The sequence below is a fragment of the Carex rostrata genome, chromosome 18 (assembly GCF_964058835.1).
Source record: "Carex rostrata chromosome 18, lpCarRost1.2, whole genome shotgun sequence".
In the NCBI taxonomy this organism is placed as follows: domain Eukaryota; kingdom Viridiplantae; phylum Streptophyta; class Magnoliopsida; order Poales; family Cyperaceae; genus Carex; species Carex rostrata.
This window is the reverse complement of record NC_135935.1, coordinates 7,391,753-7,413,920: the sequence shown is the minus strand read 5'-3', so window position 1 is coordinate 7,413,920 and position 22,168 is coordinate 7,391,753. Positions and strand designations below refer to the sequence as shown.

The following is a 22,168-nucleotide window of genomic DNA, read 5'->3' as shown; positions in this document are numbered from 1 at the left end:
GAGGATCATTTGACCCGTTGTAAGTTTGTTTTTTTATCAATAAAATTATTAGTGTGCATTTAAAGCCACTAACCTAAAAAAACAAAAGGAGATATTTAAGGACAATTCATTGCGTGTTAAGTTATAGTACTTTTGGTTGTATTATCTTTGTTGCTTCCATGCTAAAAAGTTCTTTGCTTCCCTACTTGGTTTAGAAAATGAATACATATATATATTGTAATTAATGCATTTTAGCAGTGTAAATTAATTCAAATGATGGGCCAAATTTGGGTATAAAAACACATTAAATTCTCATGTCATGAGGTAGTGATGTCGGCAAGGAATTAATTAATTAAGGATTTCTAAACAAGATATTGATTGGTCGCTATCCAAAAGTAAGCTATTATAGTGGGAAAGAGACGCCGGTTTCGTACAATTAATTATAAGCTCATGTATATAGTTTGTATTCTCTTCTGATAATGATGGAAAATTAGTTGATGCTTGATAGTTGCTACAAGATTGGAATAATAAAAAAATATAAACTAAATATATCTTTATTTAATGCCTCGAATATGTGGTGAATACAAAGATCCAATCAGGACTTATGCAATATATATATTATCTATCCTGCTAATTATTTCATTTTATTAATATATTTTCTAATAAAATTGTAAGATGAGTGCACCTCTTGAGTTCATGTCCACCCTGTGTTCATTTTTTAACAGGGGTGGATTTAGTATGATTGAATGGGGTCAATTAATCTTTATTTTTTTTTTCAAATTTTTATTGTTTATATATAATTTTCTATATAATTTAGAGTAAATGCTATGAATATTGTAATATTGACCACATTCATAGCATGAATTTTTTTACGATTGACCCCCATAGCTTAAAAGTCTGACTTCGTCCCTGTTTTTTGAACGTATTCGTTTCAATTTTTTTAACTAATATGTTCACAACAAAAATGAGACACTTTTCGCGAGGATAAAAAAGTGACTTTTTGCGACGGACTACTCTCATTGTTCAGCTTTTTCTTTTTGCGACGGATGACCGTCGTAAAAGCGCTTTTTCTCTCGCAAAAAGTGTCTACTTTGTTGTAGTGGTTACATCTAACCTATAGGCTGTTGAAGAAACCACAAAAAATAAACAATTACATCTCATGGGGCAAACACTTACACTCCGAAACTCCGAAAAAAGAGAAACAATTCTCCACCTTAATCATGTTCTTCTAAAGACAGTTCTATGTCAAAACCAACTCATAAAACATAAATTTGAAGTGCAGAACATAATATCATATATCGATCCTAAGCAAGATCACCAATTAATATCTCTGTTAACACAATACTAGACTCTTCCGAAAAAAATACCACATTAACACTATTTTTACTCTAATATGAAAAACACTATTTTCTCTCTATTCTTATTTACTAATCTCAATTCCTATATTAATTCTTACACTAATTCCAATTCCTTTGTAGACTCAGTACATTTTTTTATTCTAATAGTTTCGTTCACCATACTTTTAAGTTGTTATAATTGTCTGGCAAAATATTTTTGACAAAGAAAATCAATGGTTGAATATGAAATAATTATCAATATTCCAGATAGCAATGATTAAATTCTAATAAAGATAGAGAATCTCTATATATAATGAAAAATGGAAAAATATTATAGGTTTTTTATGCAAGAAAACATATTAGCGGGGATTAATTATAAGAATGAGATCCGGAGAAGAGATTTCATGCATAAAATGTTGATATCGTATTATTTTTTATCGATATTCTAACATTCAAATTTCAATGAAGAATATGAACTCGTGAATTTGTTCTATCCTAATTTCTTTAAAAAAAAATGTCAATTTTGGTCAATTTGGACTTTGGAGTATTGATTTTTTTTATCTCAAACTAAACCACATAATTGCATTTCTCTCTCAAATAGAATATTTAATGGTTCCTGATTGTCATATAAAATTTAAAATTTGAATTATTAATAAAAAAATAAAAATTATGGTTATGATTGAGTACTATAAATATGGACATTGAACCTGTTATTTTGTTATAATATTATTTTTGGACATATTCTATTGTTTGTATGTATTTATTTTAGACTGAGTATTTAATGCTCAAGGTGCAAGGCTTTTTTTTAGAGCAATATATATATATATAATATATATATATATATTCTTGCACCTTGAGCATTAAATACTTGGAAAAGGATGTGACTAAAAATTAAATGACATCTTCTACAGCACAAACACTGTGCAGGTTATAAATTTCCTGGGGAGAGTTATTCCTCTACTTAATTTAAAGTGGCTATATATTCATATATAAAGATTGAAATATATTACAGGTATTATTGTTAGAAATATACTATCCAAAAATATTATATTTATTAATAGCATATATAGAAGTAGCTTATAATTTTTTATAACTAATAAACTTTGAACAAATGATGACAAGCTATTCATGCAGGAAAAAAAAAATTAATCAATATATTCACATAACTATAGATGTTGTGTGAACTTTGGCTCAACTTATTCAAAAATTAGTTTATGATTGGAACTGCCAGCTTAAAATTAATAAGAGTTTTTTACATGAAGTTACAATATTTAGGATTAAGCTTGTAAAATAGTACAAGTTAAATTTGACAAAAGAAATTTGGCTTAAATCAAAATGCATTCTATAGGAAAATTAATAATCTTCCACTAAATATTTTTTTTTGTAATTGCGTATCTTGTATCTTGTTCGAATAAGACACTTATATATAATAATAATAAAAAATGAAAATAAACATAAATATAAAAAAAAAACTTCTAATTTCAAAAGAAAAGCAAATAAAAAAATTTAAAGTATATGTTACTTGAGATTTATTTCAATTTGAACTTGGGATTAACCTGAACTTCTCAAATATTAATCAACTTTGGAAAATAATATGATGTATTTTTTTTTTTCAGAAAAACCTTCTTAAACAAAGCAAAGTAAAAGATGATCATGTAATTGCCCTCATAAAACAAAAAACACCAATGATTAGAGTAGTGTTGTAAATAACAGTATGCGGTCGTCGAACAAACAAGGTACCGCCAAGTGATTAATCGAAAATAATCGGTCATAATCGAAAATAATCGGCCGATTAGTCGGAAAAATTTATGACAGTTTGGTCACCGCCAACGACTAATTGGTCGATTAATCGGCCTAAACGGACGTTTTAACCTATGACCTCCCAAAAAGACTAACATATGAGAAGGCTTGCCATACAAGATGTGGTCCAGTGTGGTCACAGAAGATACTGGTAAAATGAAAAGCAAAGGCAAGTAAACAAGCAAGAAGGTCCGAACTCCGAACTACTCAAGCAGGAAAGATCAGGTTAGGCTGATGCACCGGGTCCACACGACATGTGGTACAGCGTCCCATACATCTCGTGGTCTGCACATGTTTGTACCCCAGTCTATTTATTTATTTTCTTTTGAGAGAGAAAGACAGAGAGAGAAACATATTTTCATAACAGAGACTGAAGCAATTAAACACTGAGTCACTGACCAACCAACAGTCAACAGACCACACACAACCTTCTCTGAAGACAGCCACACACTTTGCCCCATACATCCTTGCCTCCAAATCTGGGCCCTTTTCGGCCCTGACCGGCCCGGCCCCACACTTGTCCTCTCAGCCTACATTTGTATTTTACAATTGACAACTAGTAACTAACAAGTGATGCTTACCAGTGATTTTTGTTTTTTTTTTTTAAATAGAATGAATTCTAATAATTTTAATAAAAACAAGAATCATTGATTTGGTTTTTATAAAAAGCTAGGGATCGGTGGTGGGAGAATTTAAATTTTATGGTGGAGCTGTTTTTTATAAAAATCAACTCAATGGTGCTTATTTTATTAAAATAATTAAAATTGATTCTATTTAAAAAATAATAATCCTTACCAGTTATAACTTATGACAACAACACAACGGTGTAGTCTGTGAGATTTGAGATTTGTGATATCTAAATATTGGTAAAATTTGTCATTAATTACACTTACACATAAAAATACACACTGAAATTTTTTGCCAGTATCTTTCCAGTTTTAAGGGTAGCTAAGAAGCTAGGATCATTGTACTTTTACCAGGAGTTATATGTAATACAAAACAGTAAAAAAAATTTTAATTCTATGCCCAATTTAATCAAATGAAACATAATTAATACCCAATTAAGACAAAAATACAAGTTAAACAAAGATCATTAATTGCCATTATTACATTGTTTCTGTCTTTATTTATTGTAATGTTGTTAGAAAAAAGATTGATTGCTGTGACCGGACCCGACCCGACCCAAATCAGACATGACCCACCTGTATCCTTGCTCATGTCGGCTGAACCTAATTAGGTTTTGCTGAGTTGCAAATCAAAGATCATTATCCATAACAAAACATAAATCCAGAAAATTCAAATTTTGTGGGGCTCTTGCTCATGCTTTCACTATTGTCGTCAAAAGTAGGGATGTGTTTCCAAGTTTCATTAATATATATAAATGGTTTTTCTTTGTAAGGATATATCTTTTTTAAGTTGTATTATTTGTCCCTTTTGTCATGATTTTATTTATTTATTGTCTACTATGAAACTTTTTGGTGGTGGTTATTGGTTACACTTTGCTTGGAAAATTGAATTTTCTTTCCTTTAAATTCTCTTTAATTAATCTTCTTCTTTTTTTATCAGGTGGTGGTGGCCAATAAAATGTATTGGTTTGATTTCCTGTCTATAGCATGGAACTGTCACAAACCATTTGGGGTCACAGAGACACATGACAGTATGGTACCCTGCCAGATAAATGAAATTTTTTTTATTATCATCAATTAATTTATCATATTTTTTTTTAATTCTTTAATCAGTTTTTGGATTATCTTCAGAATCCTATCAACCACTGTAAGAAGTGTTTTTTACCTGGCTTAATGAGATTATATTACATATATTTGCACTTTGATTAGATTAATATTATTTATCAAATCAGTTTATGTAACGAAATAATAGTTATAAGAGAATGGAAATTGCAAAAAAAAAAAATGTAAAAACTAACATAATTAAACGATTTTATAAATAAATTGTATTGTAATATATATCTGGTAATGCCTACAAATTTATATATAAGAGAGAGAACAAAAATAAACCTTATATATATATTATAAGTATGGCTAAATTGCTACCGGTAGCACTTTGATCTAAGTGCTTACGGAGTCATATCTTAGTATTTGATGTTCAAACAACAAATCTAAACAGTTAGATATTCAATCTATATTAAAATGTGCTTGGAGACCAAATTTTACATTTTTTGGAATTTTTTTACTATTTATTAAGATGGTTTGAAATCGCTGTTTTTTAATAATGCAGAATTTTAATAAAAACAACAATTTTCAAACCATCTTAATAAATAGTAAAAAAATTCCAAAAGATGCAAAATTTGGTCTCCAAGCACATTTTAATATAGATTGAACATCTAACGGTTTGGATTTGTTGTTTGAACATCAAATATGAAGATATGACCCTGTAAGCACTTAGGTCGAAGTGCTACCAGTAGCAATTAAACGAGATGTTTTAATTTGCGCTCATATCTCTAGTTTCGAAGTCCAAATAGCCGATTCAAACGGTTAGATGTTTAATCTATATTAAAATGTACTTGGAGACTAAATTTTACATTTTTTAGAATTTTTTTACTATTTATTAAGATGGTTTGAAAATCGTTGTTTTTTAATGGTGCATAATTTTAATAAAAACAGCGATTTTCAAACCATCTTAATAAATAGTAAAAATATTTCAAAAAAATGTAAAATTTGGTCTCCAAACACATTTTAATATGATTAAACATCTAACGGTTTGGATCGGCTATTTGGACTTCGAATTAAAACATCCCGTTTAATTCGTGAAGTAGCGTAGCCTTACTATATATATATATATATATATATATATATATATATATATATATAGAGAGAGAGAGAGAGAGAGAGAGAGAGAGAGTATGGCTAAATTGCTACCGGGGTAATATTTTAGTATTTGATGTTCAAAATGGGTACAAAATTCAATGATCTGAAAACAACGATTTTGTAAAATACTTAATATATAGTAAAAAAGTTCAAAAAAAATGTAAACTTTGATCTACAAGCACATTTTAATATTTTCATCCTGTTGAACGGTTTGGATCAACTGTTTGGACTTTGAAAACTTTAAAAATGTAGTGTGTAATTCGATGTCACCAAAAAGGATGTAAATGGATCCCCTTCTCTCTCTCTAGATATATATCCATAAAAAAGTTACCAAACCCAAAATTATATCATATATAAAATAATAATAGATCATTAAAACTATAAAAAAATATTGCAAGCTACTCTTTAACACCTCATGAACTCGAAGCAACATTAGGTAACAAGTTTGCATGAAGCAAGCAATGTAATCAGTTGGTCAGAAAGCACAAAAACATATATCAAGAAGAATTTGTTGGTACACCTAAACCGGTTTAATTTTGGAGATGATCGGTTAGAAAAAAACAAATACATCCTAATTAGCCGGTATAGTATGTTAGGTTTAGAGGCGGAGCTAGACTTTCTGGCTATGGGGGGTCAAACTAAATGAGAGTCAATCATATAAAATTTTCATGCTGCAAATGAGGATCAATATTACGGTATCCGTAACATTTTACTCTATATAGAAAATTAAGTACAAGTATAAAATTTTTGAAAAAAATAGAAATCAATTGATTCCATTCTCAAAGGATAGCTCCGCCTCTGATTAGGTTAAACATGAAACGAGCGTTAGAGCCACTTTAAGATAGGTGTCATGATTGAGGCTATATATAAGAGATTTGGAGGATTAGTCCCTCTTTTTTTTTTTTTTTTTTACAGATTTTATATCCTTGACATTACCTCAATTGTCTAGTTTGGAATCTGAACCGTCCGATCAGAGTTCAGACCAATTTGATCTAACTTGAAATTTCACGGGACCTCTTTTTATATTTGTATACAGATGTTGATCAAATGGTCCGGATTCTTTCTGTAGTAACTAAAAAAATATGTTCAAAATTGAGTTATTGCATATGATCTTCGGAAATAAATCTTTTGTTATTCCTTGGAAATAACATGAATCTGTTATTCTGATCTCAATTGATCAAACTTTTTCATTCACAAACCTCAACAAAGTAAGTTTTTCATACATGAATCTCAATAACATTCAACGGTTGGAATCGGAATAACATATTTGTGTTACAGAGAAATGTTGTAATATAATATGTGCAAAAGAGAAAAATAATTATTTTAATAGAAAAAATGTTGCCATGTTACTCCATACCTACAAATATATAATTACATAGAGAATAAATGAAGTAAAAAAAGTTCTGAAAAGAATCACTAAAATCAAATTAATGTATGTGATATCAAATAATAATGCATAATTTTTTTTTAAAAAGAAAATAATACATAGTTCGTTCTCATTATAAACAAATATTACAATATATTTCTTAAGATAAAAATATTAGTTGGAGATATGATGAGCATCATGATTACATCTTATATAAAATCAATTTTACCATCAATTCTTTCTCTACATTGTGAATTTTTTTTTTTAAATTCTAAAGAATGATATGGATTGTACCTATTTTGACCCTGATATTGGGAATCACAATAGGGGCATTATGTAATTAATGTCAAGTCTTTTCTTGACAAATTTGAGCACACTTTAATGTTAATGAAGAGAAAAATTGCAAAGAAAAATATGTAGCGTTTCAAAAAAAATATATATATTATGTCAAAGTTTAAAAAAAAAAAACCCTATAGTTCAAAATTTGACTTTATTTCTTTAATATGTATATATATTTTGGAAACAACCCGCCGGTCAATTAAAAATTTAAAAAATGATCCTTCAAGCGCACATGCCTGAATACGGCCTAAGTATTAGGCTTGTCATTGAATTCGTACATTCATTTGTTGGATTCTCCTGGACATATTAAGTCTTTTGGAACATCTCTCTATCTATTCCTATTTTAATGAAAATGTACTAGCTTACAAAAATATATACAAATAGATTATAGAAACTATATTCAATAAACTAAAATATCTCTTCATTTTTAGATGGATTAATAATATAAAATATTAACTTTTTTTTAATTGTAGTAAAATATCAACTGTGTACCTATCATCGGTAGGCAGTAGCCTCACCACACTTGTTGCCTGGAGACTGGAGTCGTACTAAAATGTTGCCAATAAAATATGGTCACTTTTTAGACGTTGGTACTAGAAGATATTCTTTGCTCATATATATATTGTTAAAATATTTGGTACATAGTACTTAGGTTATAAATGCGACGAGTCAAAAAAGTTCTCTGGACCTACCTCGGTGAACCATTCTAGCATCTGTTCTACCAGTAATTGTCTTCAGTTTATAGAATTTTTGTCCACTAAACTTTTTTTTATTTTTAAAATTAGTCTTTAGTTCAGTTAGGGTCAGGCAAAAAAACTCGAACTCGTAACTCGCTCATTTATAGCTCGTTTAACTCGGCTCATTTACAACTCGAGTTGGCCAACTTGTTTAATAAATGAGTTGAGTTCGAGTTGGTCCCAACTCGCTCATTTATAACTCGAGTTACATAAAGTTACATAGTATTGGTCACAATAAATTTCAAAATAATCAAACACAAATCTCTAGACTGTTATTTGTGCTTTGAGATTCGTGTAAAATATGTTTGAACTTGTATTGTAATACTATCACTGGTTAACGAGTTACAAACGAGTTGTGAGCCAACTCGAGTTGATAACGAGCTGAGTTCGAGTTGGCTTTACAACTCGTTATTATCATCTCAACTCAAGTTGGCTCGCTCGTTTATTAAACGAGCCGAGTTCGAGTTGAGGGTAACTCGCTCAAACTCGGCTCATTTACAGCCCTAAGTCCAGTACTAAAGATAATTCTCTTCATGTAAAGGATCGCAGGTTCAATACTCAGATGGTCGTGAATATTAAATAGTTTGATGGATATTAAGTGACTAAAAAACTTTTACTTTTACGAAAGTAAGATTCTATATATTATATGTTCTATATATATCAAATTATATGATTAAATTGAACGGATATGTTTCATGAGCAATACGGTTAGTATAATCTCACGGATACTACTATTGCTAATAGAAAAAACAACTTTATGTCGGTATATTCTCGTAAATAGTCACTTTTTATCCTCACGGACAGTGTTATATTATTGTATATATATAAAAAGTACAACCCGAATGGTATAATATTCTGAAAAATAGTGATTCGAACTCTCAGTCTGAGTCCACTTACAGCATTAATTGAATATATATATATTATCTGAAGCATTAAGGTGTGAAATGAATAAAGGTGACAATTCATATATATATATATATATATACTGTCTGATAAAGTATATATAGGTTGATTTTTAGAAAAACCATTTCAAAATTGATAATCAACAGTTGAGAAATTGTTCATATATATATATATATATATAGAGGTAGGCTAATATACAATCGATTGTTTCTGAGGTCTCGTACAACCAAGTCATTTTCCAATTTTTAAAGTCCAAACGATCGATCCAAACCGTTCATCTTGTTCTCCATATTAATATGTGCTTGGAGACCAAATTTTACATTTTTCTGATTTTTTTTACTATTTATTAAGTATTTTACAAAATTGTTGATCCAACGGTGGCTTAACAAAACAGTAAAATCAGCAGCCACCGTTGGATCAACAATTTTGTAAAATACTTAATAAATAGTAAAAAAATTCAGAAAAATGTAAAATTTGGTCTCCAAGCTCATAATTGATGTTGCGGCCATTAATTGATCATTAATTGATGTTCTTTTTTCTTTGGTGACAGGAAGAGACGAAGAGTTTTACCAGGATCTTTGCTCTCAATAGATCTCAACGTAAATGTAAAATGAAAATGAAGGGTTGATCAACGGTTAATACAAGGTTTTTTCTTAATCAAGGGTTAATTAGGATTTTTTATAATTTAATAAGAGATCATTTTGATTTAGTTAAGTGGTGGGTAAATAAGAAATGGTTGGAAGAGTTAAGTGGTAAAAAAGATAAATGCAACTCTTGAGGGGTAAATAAGAAATTGGAGATGACTTTACGGGTATATAAAAAATTATCCCTAAAAAACAATAGTGATGAAGGGAACAAAATAAGTGATGCTCCTGTAATTGCACCATATATATCAATCACATAACTGTAGCCATGAAAAGAAGACATGCACCATCAACGAGTCAACAACAGTGACCCAAAGGGGCCATTTGTACAAGCAAATGAACAGCAACATAGATTTTGTATATATCTCTACTCTCTAATTTCTTTGTACAATCTTTTCTGGCCTAATCAGAGAGAGATGCAAATTCATAATTAAAATAATCTCAACATGTCAAGCATATATCCTTGAGCCTATATTTTCAAGCAAGAAATTAGTAAATATCTTTCTGACATATATATCCTTGCTTTTCATCTCCGGAGATATACCTATATATAATAAGATTGATTGAATTTTAGATAAAGAGAAATGATAAGAGAGATGTATACTAAAAATTAAGAGCAATAACATATAGTCTCTTTTCCATGAAAATTACAATATAAAAGTATCATCTCATAATTCTTTTTTCAAATAATATCTTAATCTTAATGCTATATTTTTTAATATCAGTTTAATTAATCACACACACACACATACATAAAGAAGAATAAAAGTCGACCTATTCATATATAATGTTGAACCCACGAGAATTAATAATTATTTAATTTGCCATGATCCTTCACTACTACCATATGGACCAACCAAATAACACATATTTAATTTTATCTGTAGAATTTTACCTTCGAATAACCTAGTGGTAAGTCATTTCTGGCATGTTTTTTTTTTTTTCTCTAGCGAAAAGAACACATATTATTGAAAACCACTTGATTGACTAGGTCCTGTCTTTGTTCTTGCTGGATCACAAAATTTCCATTCTCCTGAAAAGAAAAGAAAATAATAGTTAATTAGTTATACCGTATTATAGATATTAATATCATTTTTCTAAAATTTTATCAGACTCTTCTGTATACATACAAGAACATATATAAACTCAATATGGTTCTTGTTGATATATAAATAAATCAGTATCTTTTATATATGAGAATATTTTTTTTTCTTTCTCTTGTGTTTTTAAATTCCACAAAAAAGAAGAAGCCAATTTATAAACCTGAGAAAAGGAAAGAGCCTGTTGGCTTTGAAGAGCAAAACATGTATTGTTGTCCACCAAATTTTGGATTTGAGAAGACTGAGGTGTTAGAGAAGGCAACTGCATTTGCTCTTGGAATAAACTTTCCATAATTTTCTGAAAGTATGAAGATTTTGATTAATGAAACATGTAATAAATATGCCAAACTTGTGCTGCTCATTGGGCACTTAGATAATTAATATATATGTAAAAATACAAATTATTTTGGTGTATAACTTATAGCATATTTTATTATTGGATTGAAGAAACAATAAAATTTTGAGCAATTTCAAGTAGCAATGTGTACCTCTTGGTGTTCATGATTGACAAGGGAATCGGAATCTAAGCCCAAACCATACAATACAGGGCTCATCGAAGCAATCCTCATCGAGAGAAACTATATTATACAAAAGAAATTCAAAGAAGTAAAACCAATGACCATGTCTTCTCTTTGTATATATTGATCTTAATAATTCTAGGAGGATTTTAAAACAAATGATGATCATGTGGATTGAGCAAAGTTTTGTACCTCAACTTGGTTTTGTAAGGATTGTACATAGTTGATGATCTCATCCAAAATTAAAGCCTTTCCTGTCACCTAAAATTAAGAGTATCACATAAACAAGAACAAAACTTAATATCAAGCAGTATATGAATAATTTTTTTAAGTTAGATACTATAAAACAGTTTATATTTTTTTTACTAAAGAAATATAAATTGTTTTCAAGATGAAAAACAAAAATATTAAACAGTATTGCACTCACTAATTTTGTAGAAACACTACTATATATATATATATATATGAGGAGGGTTCAAATGCACCCAAAAATTTGTGCACCCAAATGCACCCTATCTTTCAAATCCTTTTTCTCCATTTTCGAAGTCTGAATAGTCAATCCGAACCGTTAGATGCGATCTATATATTAAGATGTGCTTGGAGACCAAATTTTACATTTTTTAGAATTTTTTTACTATTTATTAAGCCACTTTGAAAATCGTTGATTTTACATTTTCTAGACCATTGGATCAGCGATTTTTCAAAGTGGCTTAACAAATAGTAAAAAAATTCCAAAAAATGTAAAATTTGGTCTCCAAGCACATCTTAATATATATATCGCATCTAACGGTTCGGATTGACTATTTAGACTTTGAAAATGGAGAAAAAGAATAGGGTGCATTTGGGTGCACAAAAATTTGGGTGCATTTGAACCCTCCTCTATATATATATATATATTCAACTAAATATAGCAGGTCCACACCTTTTGTTTCACACTTGTATGATGTTATGGTGAAATTAAGCACTTTGAAGAACAATCAAACACCTTCACAATGTGAACATGGCTGGAAAGAGAGAGACTACATTTAAATTTAATCATAATTTTATCCTATAATTTTTTTTACAATATGTCAGACCTATATATATATATATATATTCATATTTTCTCTTATCCATCGACCAAACGTTACCAAATATGGGGTCCATGCGCATTAAGGCCTGATGTGTAACAAGCATTTATTTTGTCTATATTTGAGTTATAATGCAATGTGTGAAAATTGAAATTAATTTATAATAAGATGAATAGATCAAAACCTTGTCGCAACCAGGGACAAGGCCTTGAAGCATCCTCATCCTCTCACTTATTCTCTCTCTTCTCACCTGAAAAAATATTAAGAAAATAATTAAAGTAGGAACCAAATGTTGTAAAGTAAAAGACAAATGCAAAAAAACAAACAAAATTAATACAACTATAGTAGAAGAGAAGAGAAAGCATTGGTATTAATTAATTACCCTTTCAGCAAGGCTGTGACTATCTGTAGCTTGGCCTCTCCTTGCTCTAACATGTATATATCCTGTATTTTTCTCTTCATTTTTATTGCTAGTTTCACTGATCTGTTGCTCTTTGCTATTACCATTTTGTTTTCTTCCTTTTCTACCCTTGCAGCTTCCTTTGCTCGCCTTTAATTATCATGATAAAAGCGAATTAACAAAATATATATTACTTGCATGCACAGTAAATATATATATATATCATGTTGAAAAAATCAAGTGTAAAGGAATCAATCAGATATAGTTTATACATACTGCTGATCGATAGATCTTACGAATTATAATATTTTTAGTAATTTAATTTACCTTAGTTGGAGTAGAGCTTAGGCTGGTACAGTCTACCAGTTTTCTCTTTCTACCCATGGAAGCTTGAGAGTTGCTAGTTTGAGTATCTGAGCTGCAACTAAGTAGGTTAGAGGAGGCATTGTTGCTCATCTCCTCCAGCTTGAAGAGGTAACTAGAGGGAGAAGAAGAAGAGTCTATCAGAAATGGGTTCTGCTCTTGGTAGAAGGATTCCATTAATGAGTTTTAGAGAGAGAGAGAGAGATCTAGAGATAAGAGGTATGGAGAGGAGGTGATTAGGCTTGTAGAGGCAGCTACGATGGCAAGGCTAGAGGTTTGGTTTGGGATGGAAAATCCTGTCTACCTTTTGGTTTATATAAAGTTGGAGCCTACTCGCTATCTCTCTCTTTCCCTGCAAACCTTTTTTGTGTCTTGTTAGGAGAGAGATGGCTACTATTGCACTAAACTCTGAAGTCAATCAATTAAGCAACCAATTAAATTATTTCTGGTTTTGGATCACCTCCAGTTTAAACTTTTAAAGCGCCGGTAGCTGCGCAGTGAGTCTCCACTGGTACTGTACATGGTATAGCTATAGCTATAGCTGCCCCTAGGCAAATTGGAAATATATATGTTCATATTATTAATTAACCTTTTTGGCGTTATATATATATATATATATATATATATATATATTATATGAAGAGAGATCCACTTGTATCTGTTTTTGGTGATACTGAATTACATTCTATATTTTTAAAATTTAAATAGTCGATTCAAATCGTTCAACATGATAGATATAAAATATGCTTGTAGATCAAATTTTATATTTTTTTTGAATTTTTTTACTATTTATTAAGATGACCACAAAAATTCAATAGTCTGAAAACAACGATTTTGTAAAATACTTAATAAATAGTAAAAATATTCAAAAAAAATGAAAAATTTGATATGCAAGTACATTTTAATATATCCATCATGTTGAATGATTTGGATCGACTGTTTGGATTTTAAAAACTTTGAAAATGTAAGGTGTAATTGAGTGTCACTAAAAAATGGTGTAAGTGGATCCCTCCTCATATTATATTAACCAAATGAGATTATGGTATAGAGCGTATAATAAATGTTCAACACCATCTTCATATGCAAACTCAAAATTTACAATTTTTAGAATTTTATTTCTACCTTTTTAAGTAGATAAATAATCACTTTTTTGAATGTTCTATAATCTTTTAGGTACAATAATTTTTTACATATCCAAAAATAAAAATAAAAACTCAAAATAATTTGATCTAGCTATAAGTACATTTTTTTTAGTAAAGCGGGATGTCAAACCATCCAACTGTTTATAATATTCATAAATGATTCTCCATCTAAGTTTCAAACCTGTGACCTCCCACACGAAAAGTATTATTGCCTTAGCCACTATAAATCAAAGGCTGGTTCTCGCTGTAAGTACATTTTCATATTGATAAAATATTAAACAGTTCAGATCAACTGTTTAAACTTCAAATAAGAATATTAATACATAGTACTAATCAATATGCACTATATATGTACAGTGTCATAACCTCTCTCCTATTAGAATTCACATCCCCTCAGGTTACCTGACTGAGTACAGTTATATTGGACGGTCCAAAATTATAATTTTTAACTTGGCACTAATCTCAAAGCACAAATAATACGGCCCCCTTTGTCATCCTGATTCCTGAACAGGCACCGGCTGATATTAAATCTGAGCCGTCTGTTTCAATTTTGTTAAGTCAGGTACCTGAGAGGATACGGATCCCTCATATTAACCTACCTTGATTTGCCGCCTTAAAACAATTCCAAGTTCTGAAGTGCACGACTTCGATAAGGTTCTGATGCGCAGTGTTCTGCTGCTATTCTCCATAAATGGTAATTGGAGAGGTGGATGTACACAATGTACAAGGTAATTCTGGGGGTTTCGATTAAATTAATTGTTGATATATGCACTAGCAAAATGATAAAATTTGAAAATTTTGCAATCATAATATTTTCTTAGTGGATGAGAAAATATATATTTTCTGTTGGCCTTGTGATTTAGGCAGTTCTAACGTGTGTACTTGTGATATTTTTTTAGTATCATTGATAATGTAGAACAATTAAAAGATTAAAATTGTAGACATGTTCTTTAATTATCATTAGATTAGACATGCATATATTGATTTGAATCAATATATATATATCAAACAATTAAAAACGCTTTTATTACTTTTTTAAGAGTAGCTGGAGACTTAATTCGCCTACTAGAATTGACAAAAAAGAGTTTAATTTATACACAGGAGAAAGTGGAAATGATAACTAGAGAGATACATGCAAACATAAAACCAAATTTTTTTTAAATGGTACAGCAAATTCTTAAATAAAAAAAGGTAAAAAAGAAGGCCGTCTTGTACTGAACTATACTTCTGTGGATCTCGCTTTTTATGTAGACTAGGGCTAGCAACGAATTGAACCAAATTGAACTTATTTCAGTTTGAGTTTGAATTTGAATTAATAAGATTCGAATTGAATTGATTTGATTTGTTTCGAACCAAACTAATTTCGAATCGAATTAATTGAGAACTATAAATTTTTCGAATATAAGTCAATCGAATTACGAACTACAATTTTTTTGGCATCCCTAGTTATACCGGTAGTTTATGCATTAGTTTTCTTCTTGCGAAACAAAATTCACACGGTTTCCTTTTACCTTTCACGAATTCACACTAATAGATTATGGGCCAGTTCAAGATTTCATTACCTATTACGATACTAGATTGATTAAAATCATGGATGGACCTAGTCAAATGTAACTTATTTCATTGTTAATTTGTTATGCTGCTGAAACATTTTTATATTATAAGTTATCATTATGTTAACAATTTTAAGCTGTGATATAAGTTTGGTTCCTGCATTATTAAAGATTAATGGTTGAATCCATTAGTTGCATTATTTGAGATTCGAACCTAAATAGTTCGTGAATTAATTTCGAATGAATTATACCCAGTTTGAATTTGATTTAAATAAGATTCGAAACGAACTAGGTTTAATTTGTTTCAGAACGAACTAATTTCAAATCAAATTAAACTCAAATTGAATCACAAACTACAAAATTTTTTTGCCACTCCTAATGCAGCCACACATGTTTAGCTTTTTAAAAAGAACCCAAAAATATAATACTGATCAGATAATAGTTTCATTGGTATATGATTTTGTTTGCACCAATTACCGCAATTTATTTATTTTTCATTTGTTATGCTATTTTTTTTTTTTTAGGGAAGTTTTGGCGTGCTCATAATGATATTTCGTCCGCACCTGTGCTGCCGATAAGCGAGACATGTTTCACCTTCATGCACCTTCTAGTTTCATGTGTATTTAACAAGTCCAATTAATTATCAATTTTGTTAATATATTCACTACTTGTTATTAGATTCAGTTAGACTATTTTTTTTTAGAGAAAGATTTAGTTTGGTCGAAATATATGATCAATCAATTTTTTTATTTTATAAAATAAATATAAGTAATTAACACAACAGAACTAGAACTATAAATGAGACGAATTTGAGCGAGTTACCTCCAATTCTTGCTCAACTCATTTCGTAAATGAGCGAGTCAATTCGAGTTGGAATGTCAATAACAAGCTGTAAATTAAGCCAACTCGAGTTGACTCACAACTCATTTATAACTCTTTTGACCAGTACTAGTTACCGTTATATACTTGTAAGAGTTTTACCGATTTTTTATTTATATTCAAAAAATAAATAAAATTTAAAAAAATAACCAAACCGGTGGTGAATTTCAAAAACTACCCAAACCGGAAAAAAAATTCCGGTTTTAGCACCAATTATCGGAAAAAAAATTTCCGAAAATTCCTATCTAAAACCGGAAAACAAATTTCCGATTTTTGGTCCCAAAACCAGAAAAAAAATTCCAAAATTGGGATTTCCCGTTTTTTTTTTTATAAACTCATTTACATATATACATATGCATATGCATATACATACATACATACATACATATATATATATATATATATATATATATATATAGAGTTAGGCTGGGGTGCTATGGATAGCATAGTGGCCTCTATGCTACGGCTCAATATTCGAGTTTTCAAAATCCAAACAGTCGATCCGAACCGTTCATCTTATTCTCCATATTAATATTTGCTTGGAGACCAAATTTTACATTTTTCTGAATTTTTTTTACTATTTATTAAGTATTTTACAAAATTGTTGATCCAACGGTGGCTGCACAAAACAGTAAAACCATTGGATTAGCGATTTTCAAAGTGGCTTAATAAATAGTAAAAAAATTCAGAAAATTATAAAATTTGGTCTCCAAGCGGATATTAATATGGAGAATAAGATGAACGGTTCGGATCGACCGTTTGGATTTTGAAAACTCGAATATTGAGCCGTAGCATAGAGGCCACTATGATATCCATAGCACCCCAGCCTAACTCATATATATATATATATATATATATATGGGATGGGCTACGCTACTCCATGTAGTAAAACGCGTTTGTAGTCCACGCCGTATTTTTATTTTGAAAATCCAAACGACCGATCCGAACTGTTAGATGTGATCTCCATATTGAAATGTGCTTGGAGACCAAATTTTACATTTTTTGGAATTTGTTTACTATTTATTAAGCATTTTTCAAAATTAATAAATTGTAAAAACATTCAGAAAAATGTAAAATTTGGTCTCCAAGCACATATTAATATGGAGAACAAGATGAACGGTTTGGATCGGTCATTTGGATTTTGAATTTTAGATTTATGGTCCAATGCACAAACCCCTCCATGCATTGCAATGCACCATAGCCCATCTCTCTCTGTCTCTCTCTCTCTCTCTCTCTATATATATATATATATATATATATAATATATGTATATGTATATAATATATGTATATGTTTATAATATATGTATATGTTAGTTTGTAATAATCTAGAAGTCAATAATACGATAATTTATCATAAAGCTTTGTTCATGAATTGGATGATTAATATCATTTTGTTGCCTTGAGTATTATTGAATTTATGGATCATTTCGAGTTCATGACTGAAATTGTGAAACTCCATAATATAGATGATATATACTCTTAATCTTAAAAGGTCACTAACCAAGGTAATTAGCAGGAACACTAATTACCACTATAAGGTTAGTATGTGGATTGAAAGATGGTTAAGTTTTACAAACCATTTGACACAAGATGTCATTTTAATCACATAGATACATGTTCTAGGAACATGGTATTTGACAGACCCCGAATGAAAACATTAAATAGAATTGTGTTCGTGTCATTTATGTTTTTCATTCAGTGTCACGTTCTAAAGTATGAGGTATTTATCGTTCCCACTAAGAAATATATATGTGTGAGTGTTATCTAACACTGTCCGTAAAAAGCAGTCATAACGGTAGCATTTCGATATATATAGCTTAGCTGAGGAAGTGATAGTCTGCCAAGAATACTACTTGTCCCTCGTATCTCTATACGAGTTATAGCATCACTGGGCCCCTTGATAGAGTAAGATTATCAGCGCGCGGTATGATTACAAGAGTAATCATATTTGATAATATGCTCAAGATCAAGAAAAGATTCAGTTAGCAAGGATGACACACATCTACCTTGAAACTGATCTGATAGCTATGAGACAGAGGAACAGACACAAGTAAATTGTTTACTGGATCGTGATATTGTACAGTACAGCATCATCTGTGTAATTGGATGGTCATGATGTGTTGCCAGACGCCACCCATGATTATAGAAGTTAAAACGGTTTTAACTCTATTTACCAACATAACACAGATCCTATTGGGTCACACCATATAGGAGTTAATCGGAGAATCTTATTTTGATTGATTATAAATTGGTTATGATCAATGATAAGATGGTTATAATTAATTATACGTGTTATAATTAAATTATAAATGTTATGTAAAAATAACAAGCAAAAACATTGGTTAATTTATAAACGTGTGTGACACGTTGTATAAAAGTTAACCGGTTAATTTATAAATGTGCAGGACACATTGTATAAATTATCGAAACAACAACCGCAAGAAAAATATATATAATTATTCAGAATAATTATACGAATATTATTTGTGTTCGAGCCGAGGGCATTTGGATCTTTTCAGTTTCGACCTTATCCGCATGACACGTCATCGATCCTATCCAGATGACATGTCATCGATACCGAAACAAATAACCGAAAGAAAAATATATATATAATTGTTCAGAATAATTATACGAATATTATTTGTGTTCGGGCCGAGGGCATTCGGGTCTTTTCAGATTCGACCTTATCTGCATGACACGTCATTGATCCTATCCAGATGACATGTCATCAATCCTATCCACAAGGGCAAAATGGTCATTTCACACCTATGCCACCTTGCATGTGTAGAAGCATGGAGAAGAATGTGGAAGGGTGTGGAAGGGGTATTTTGGTCATTTCACATATAAAAGGATGAGGTGTCAATGGCATATCTTGTAAATAGGCCGAACTTGGAGGACATTTTGGTCTTTTGCAACCAACTCTAAACACTATAAATAGGGGTGGAGGGGTAGGGAGAGAAAGATATATTCACATATATACATATGCACATTCACATGTATCTTTTCGTGCAGAAACGAATCGGTATTTTCTCTCTTTCTCGGTTTCTCTCCCAAATAGTGTTTCGGTTGAGAAAAGAAAGTTATACGTAGTTGACGTATAATCTTGCGGGTTGTTGTGGAGAATATTTACGGGTTGATGAATAGTGTTTTACCGAATTTCGCGGTATGTCAGTTTTGCATATTGATGAAACTGAGCAACCGAAAATTCGTGTTTACGGGTTTTCGTCTTATTCCCGTGAATAGTGTTTTTGCATAATTCCGCGGTTTACGGTATTTCTGGCAGAAGAAATAAACCGCTCTCCGGTTAGTCCTGGTGGATAACCGATAGAGGTATCACACGTGTGATACTCCGAGTCGACTCCTTCCCTGGTGAGGCTCTACTCGCTCGGTCTGCATTCCAACTGTGATTTGGAAACAAGGTATAAATATGTTATATTAATCTATTTAATTTGTAAGTAGATTAAAGTTTTAGAAATCAATCATGGAGTAGATCTGTAAAAAGGATTAAAAGGGTCCTTGCAATGAAAGACTTCAGAAGGAACTCTGCTTTGGTCTTTCCGGCATATCCCTTTTAATTCACGGCTTGAGTTAGAAGTAAAAATTTTTGTTTTACGTTCTTTCCGCAGCTTAAGCCTAAAAGGGTTTTGGTTACCGCGAAACCCCAAAAGTGGTATCCGAAAACCCTACAGTATATGTATATAATATATGTATATGTATATAATATATGTATATGTATATATGTAAATGAGTTTATAAAAAAAATAAAAACGGGAAATTCCAATTTCGGAAAAAAAAATTCCGATTTTAGACATGAATTTCCGGAAAAAAAAAATTCCGGTTTGGGTAGTTCTCGAAATTCACCACCGATTTGGTTATTTTTTAAAATTTTATTTATTTTTTGGATATAAATAAATAAATCGGAAGAGTTTATCTAAACACAAATAATTCAAATGATTTAGTAAGAATTTTTCTAAACATAAATAATTCAAACATAATTAACAAGACAACTAACAAAATAAAAAATCCAAACAACATCTTAAGAGTTATTTAGAAGAGCATGGGATTTATTGTGACAAATTTTGTGTAACTCAAGTTATAAATGAGCGAGTTGGGGTATGCTCAAACTTATATAGCTCATTTATTAATTAAACAAGTCAGCCAACTCGAGTTGGAACTGACTCAAGTTGTAATTGAGCGAGTTAAAGCAAACAGTTAGCAAGCGAGTTACGAATTTGAACAATTTTGTACAGCCCTAATCAGAATTATAGATTTAGTGTAGTAGTACGAACACACATCTTTATTTAAAGATACATATATATTTATTTTTCGAAAATAATATTTAAAAAATGTTAGAGTACACCACAGTTCTTTTATTAAAAAAAAGAACAGATAATTAGCACGCCAACTTTTCAGATAAGCACTTTAATGAGCAATCGATCTCAAATAATGAGACAAAACATAAATATTATTATTTCGGATTGAAATGATACATTATACATTTATACTAGACTTCAAGAAGTAGTAAATGAGGGATCTAATAATTAGGGGTGCAAACGGGTCGGATATTACCCGTCCGAATCCGGATCCGTATCTGAATTTTTGCGGATTCGGATATTCGGATACGGATAGTTGCAGATTTGGATACGGATACAGATTTTTTTTATGCGGATTCGGATATGGATACGAGTTGAGTTTCAGAATCGGATACGGATACGGATAATTATCCGGATCCGGATATGTTAAGAGTTGAGAGAATTTTTTTGTGTCTATTTATCTTTTGTATTAGAATATCTTTAAAGATGATCTTTTGTGTTGGTACTTTTAATTAAAGTTATATTTATGTTGGTGAATTTTAGTTAATTAGATATATATTTTGTAATGGTGTAGCAAGTTAATTAGATATATATTTTGAATTAGAAATTCAAATTATATTCGTATCTGTATTCGTATCCGAAAATATCCGATCCGTATCTGTATCCGTTTAATATCCGATCCGTATCCGATTACTATCCGATCCGTATCCGTATCCGGAAAAAATACGGATACGGATATGGGTTGAGCACTATCCGATCCGTTTGCACCCCTACTAATAATGCTATGAATCAAGGAATAGCTTGGAATAGCTGCTAACCCAACATTTCATAGGAATAGCAGAATAGCAGAATAGCAGCTAACCCGAGCTATTCTTTTGTTGAGAATAGCGTTTTTTTT

General features: G+C 30.4%; 1 protein-coding gene across 3 annotated transcripts; it reads right to left on the bottom strand.

The window, feature by feature from the left end:
- Positions 1–10,144: 10,144 nt before the first annotated feature.
- On the bottom strand, positions 10,145–13,785 carry LOC144569377 (basic helix-loop-helix (bHLH) DNA-binding superfamily protein). 3 transcript variants are annotated; one of them, XM_078319693.1, is made up of 8 exons: positions 13,346–13,785; positions 13,001–13,168; positions 12,803–12,868; positions 11,741–11,809; positions 11,519–11,608; positions 11,194–11,328; positions 10,826–10,963; positions 10,145–10,474 (listed from the first exon to the last, which is right to left on the bottom strand). In XM_078319693.1, the coding sequence occupies exons 1-7, from the start codon at positions 13,556–13,558 to the stop codon at positions 10,877–10,879; spliced, it is 828 nt and encodes a 275-aa protein (XP_078175819.1). In that variant the 5' UTR covers positions 13,559–13,785; the 3' UTR covers positions 10,145–10,474; positions 10,826–10,876. The 3 variants fall into 3 exon arrangements, with proteins under 3 accessions (XP_078175819.1, XP_078175820.1, XP_078175821.1); XM_078319694.1 differs by having other exon boundaries at positions 10,145–10,332; positions 13,346–13,666; XM_078319695.1 differs by lacking the exons at positions 10,145–10,474; positions 13,001–13,168 and having other exon boundaries at positions 10,781–10,963; positions 13,346–13,669.
- Positions 13,786–22,168: the final 8,383 nt, after the last annotated feature.

Coding starts and splice junctions, on each gene's coding strand:
- LOC144569377 (XM_078319693.1), bottom strand. CDS start 13,558: ATGGAATCCTTCTACCAAGAGCAGAACCCATTTCTGATAGACTCTTCT. Junction 11,810..12,802: donor TTGTCCCTGGTTGCGACAAG/GTTTTGATCTAT, acceptor TCTTAATTTTAG/GTGACAGGAAAGGCTTTAAT. Junction 11,329..11,518: donor TCAATCATGAACACCAAGAG/GTACACATTGCT, acceptor TCATACTTTCAG/AAAATTATGGAAAGTTTATT.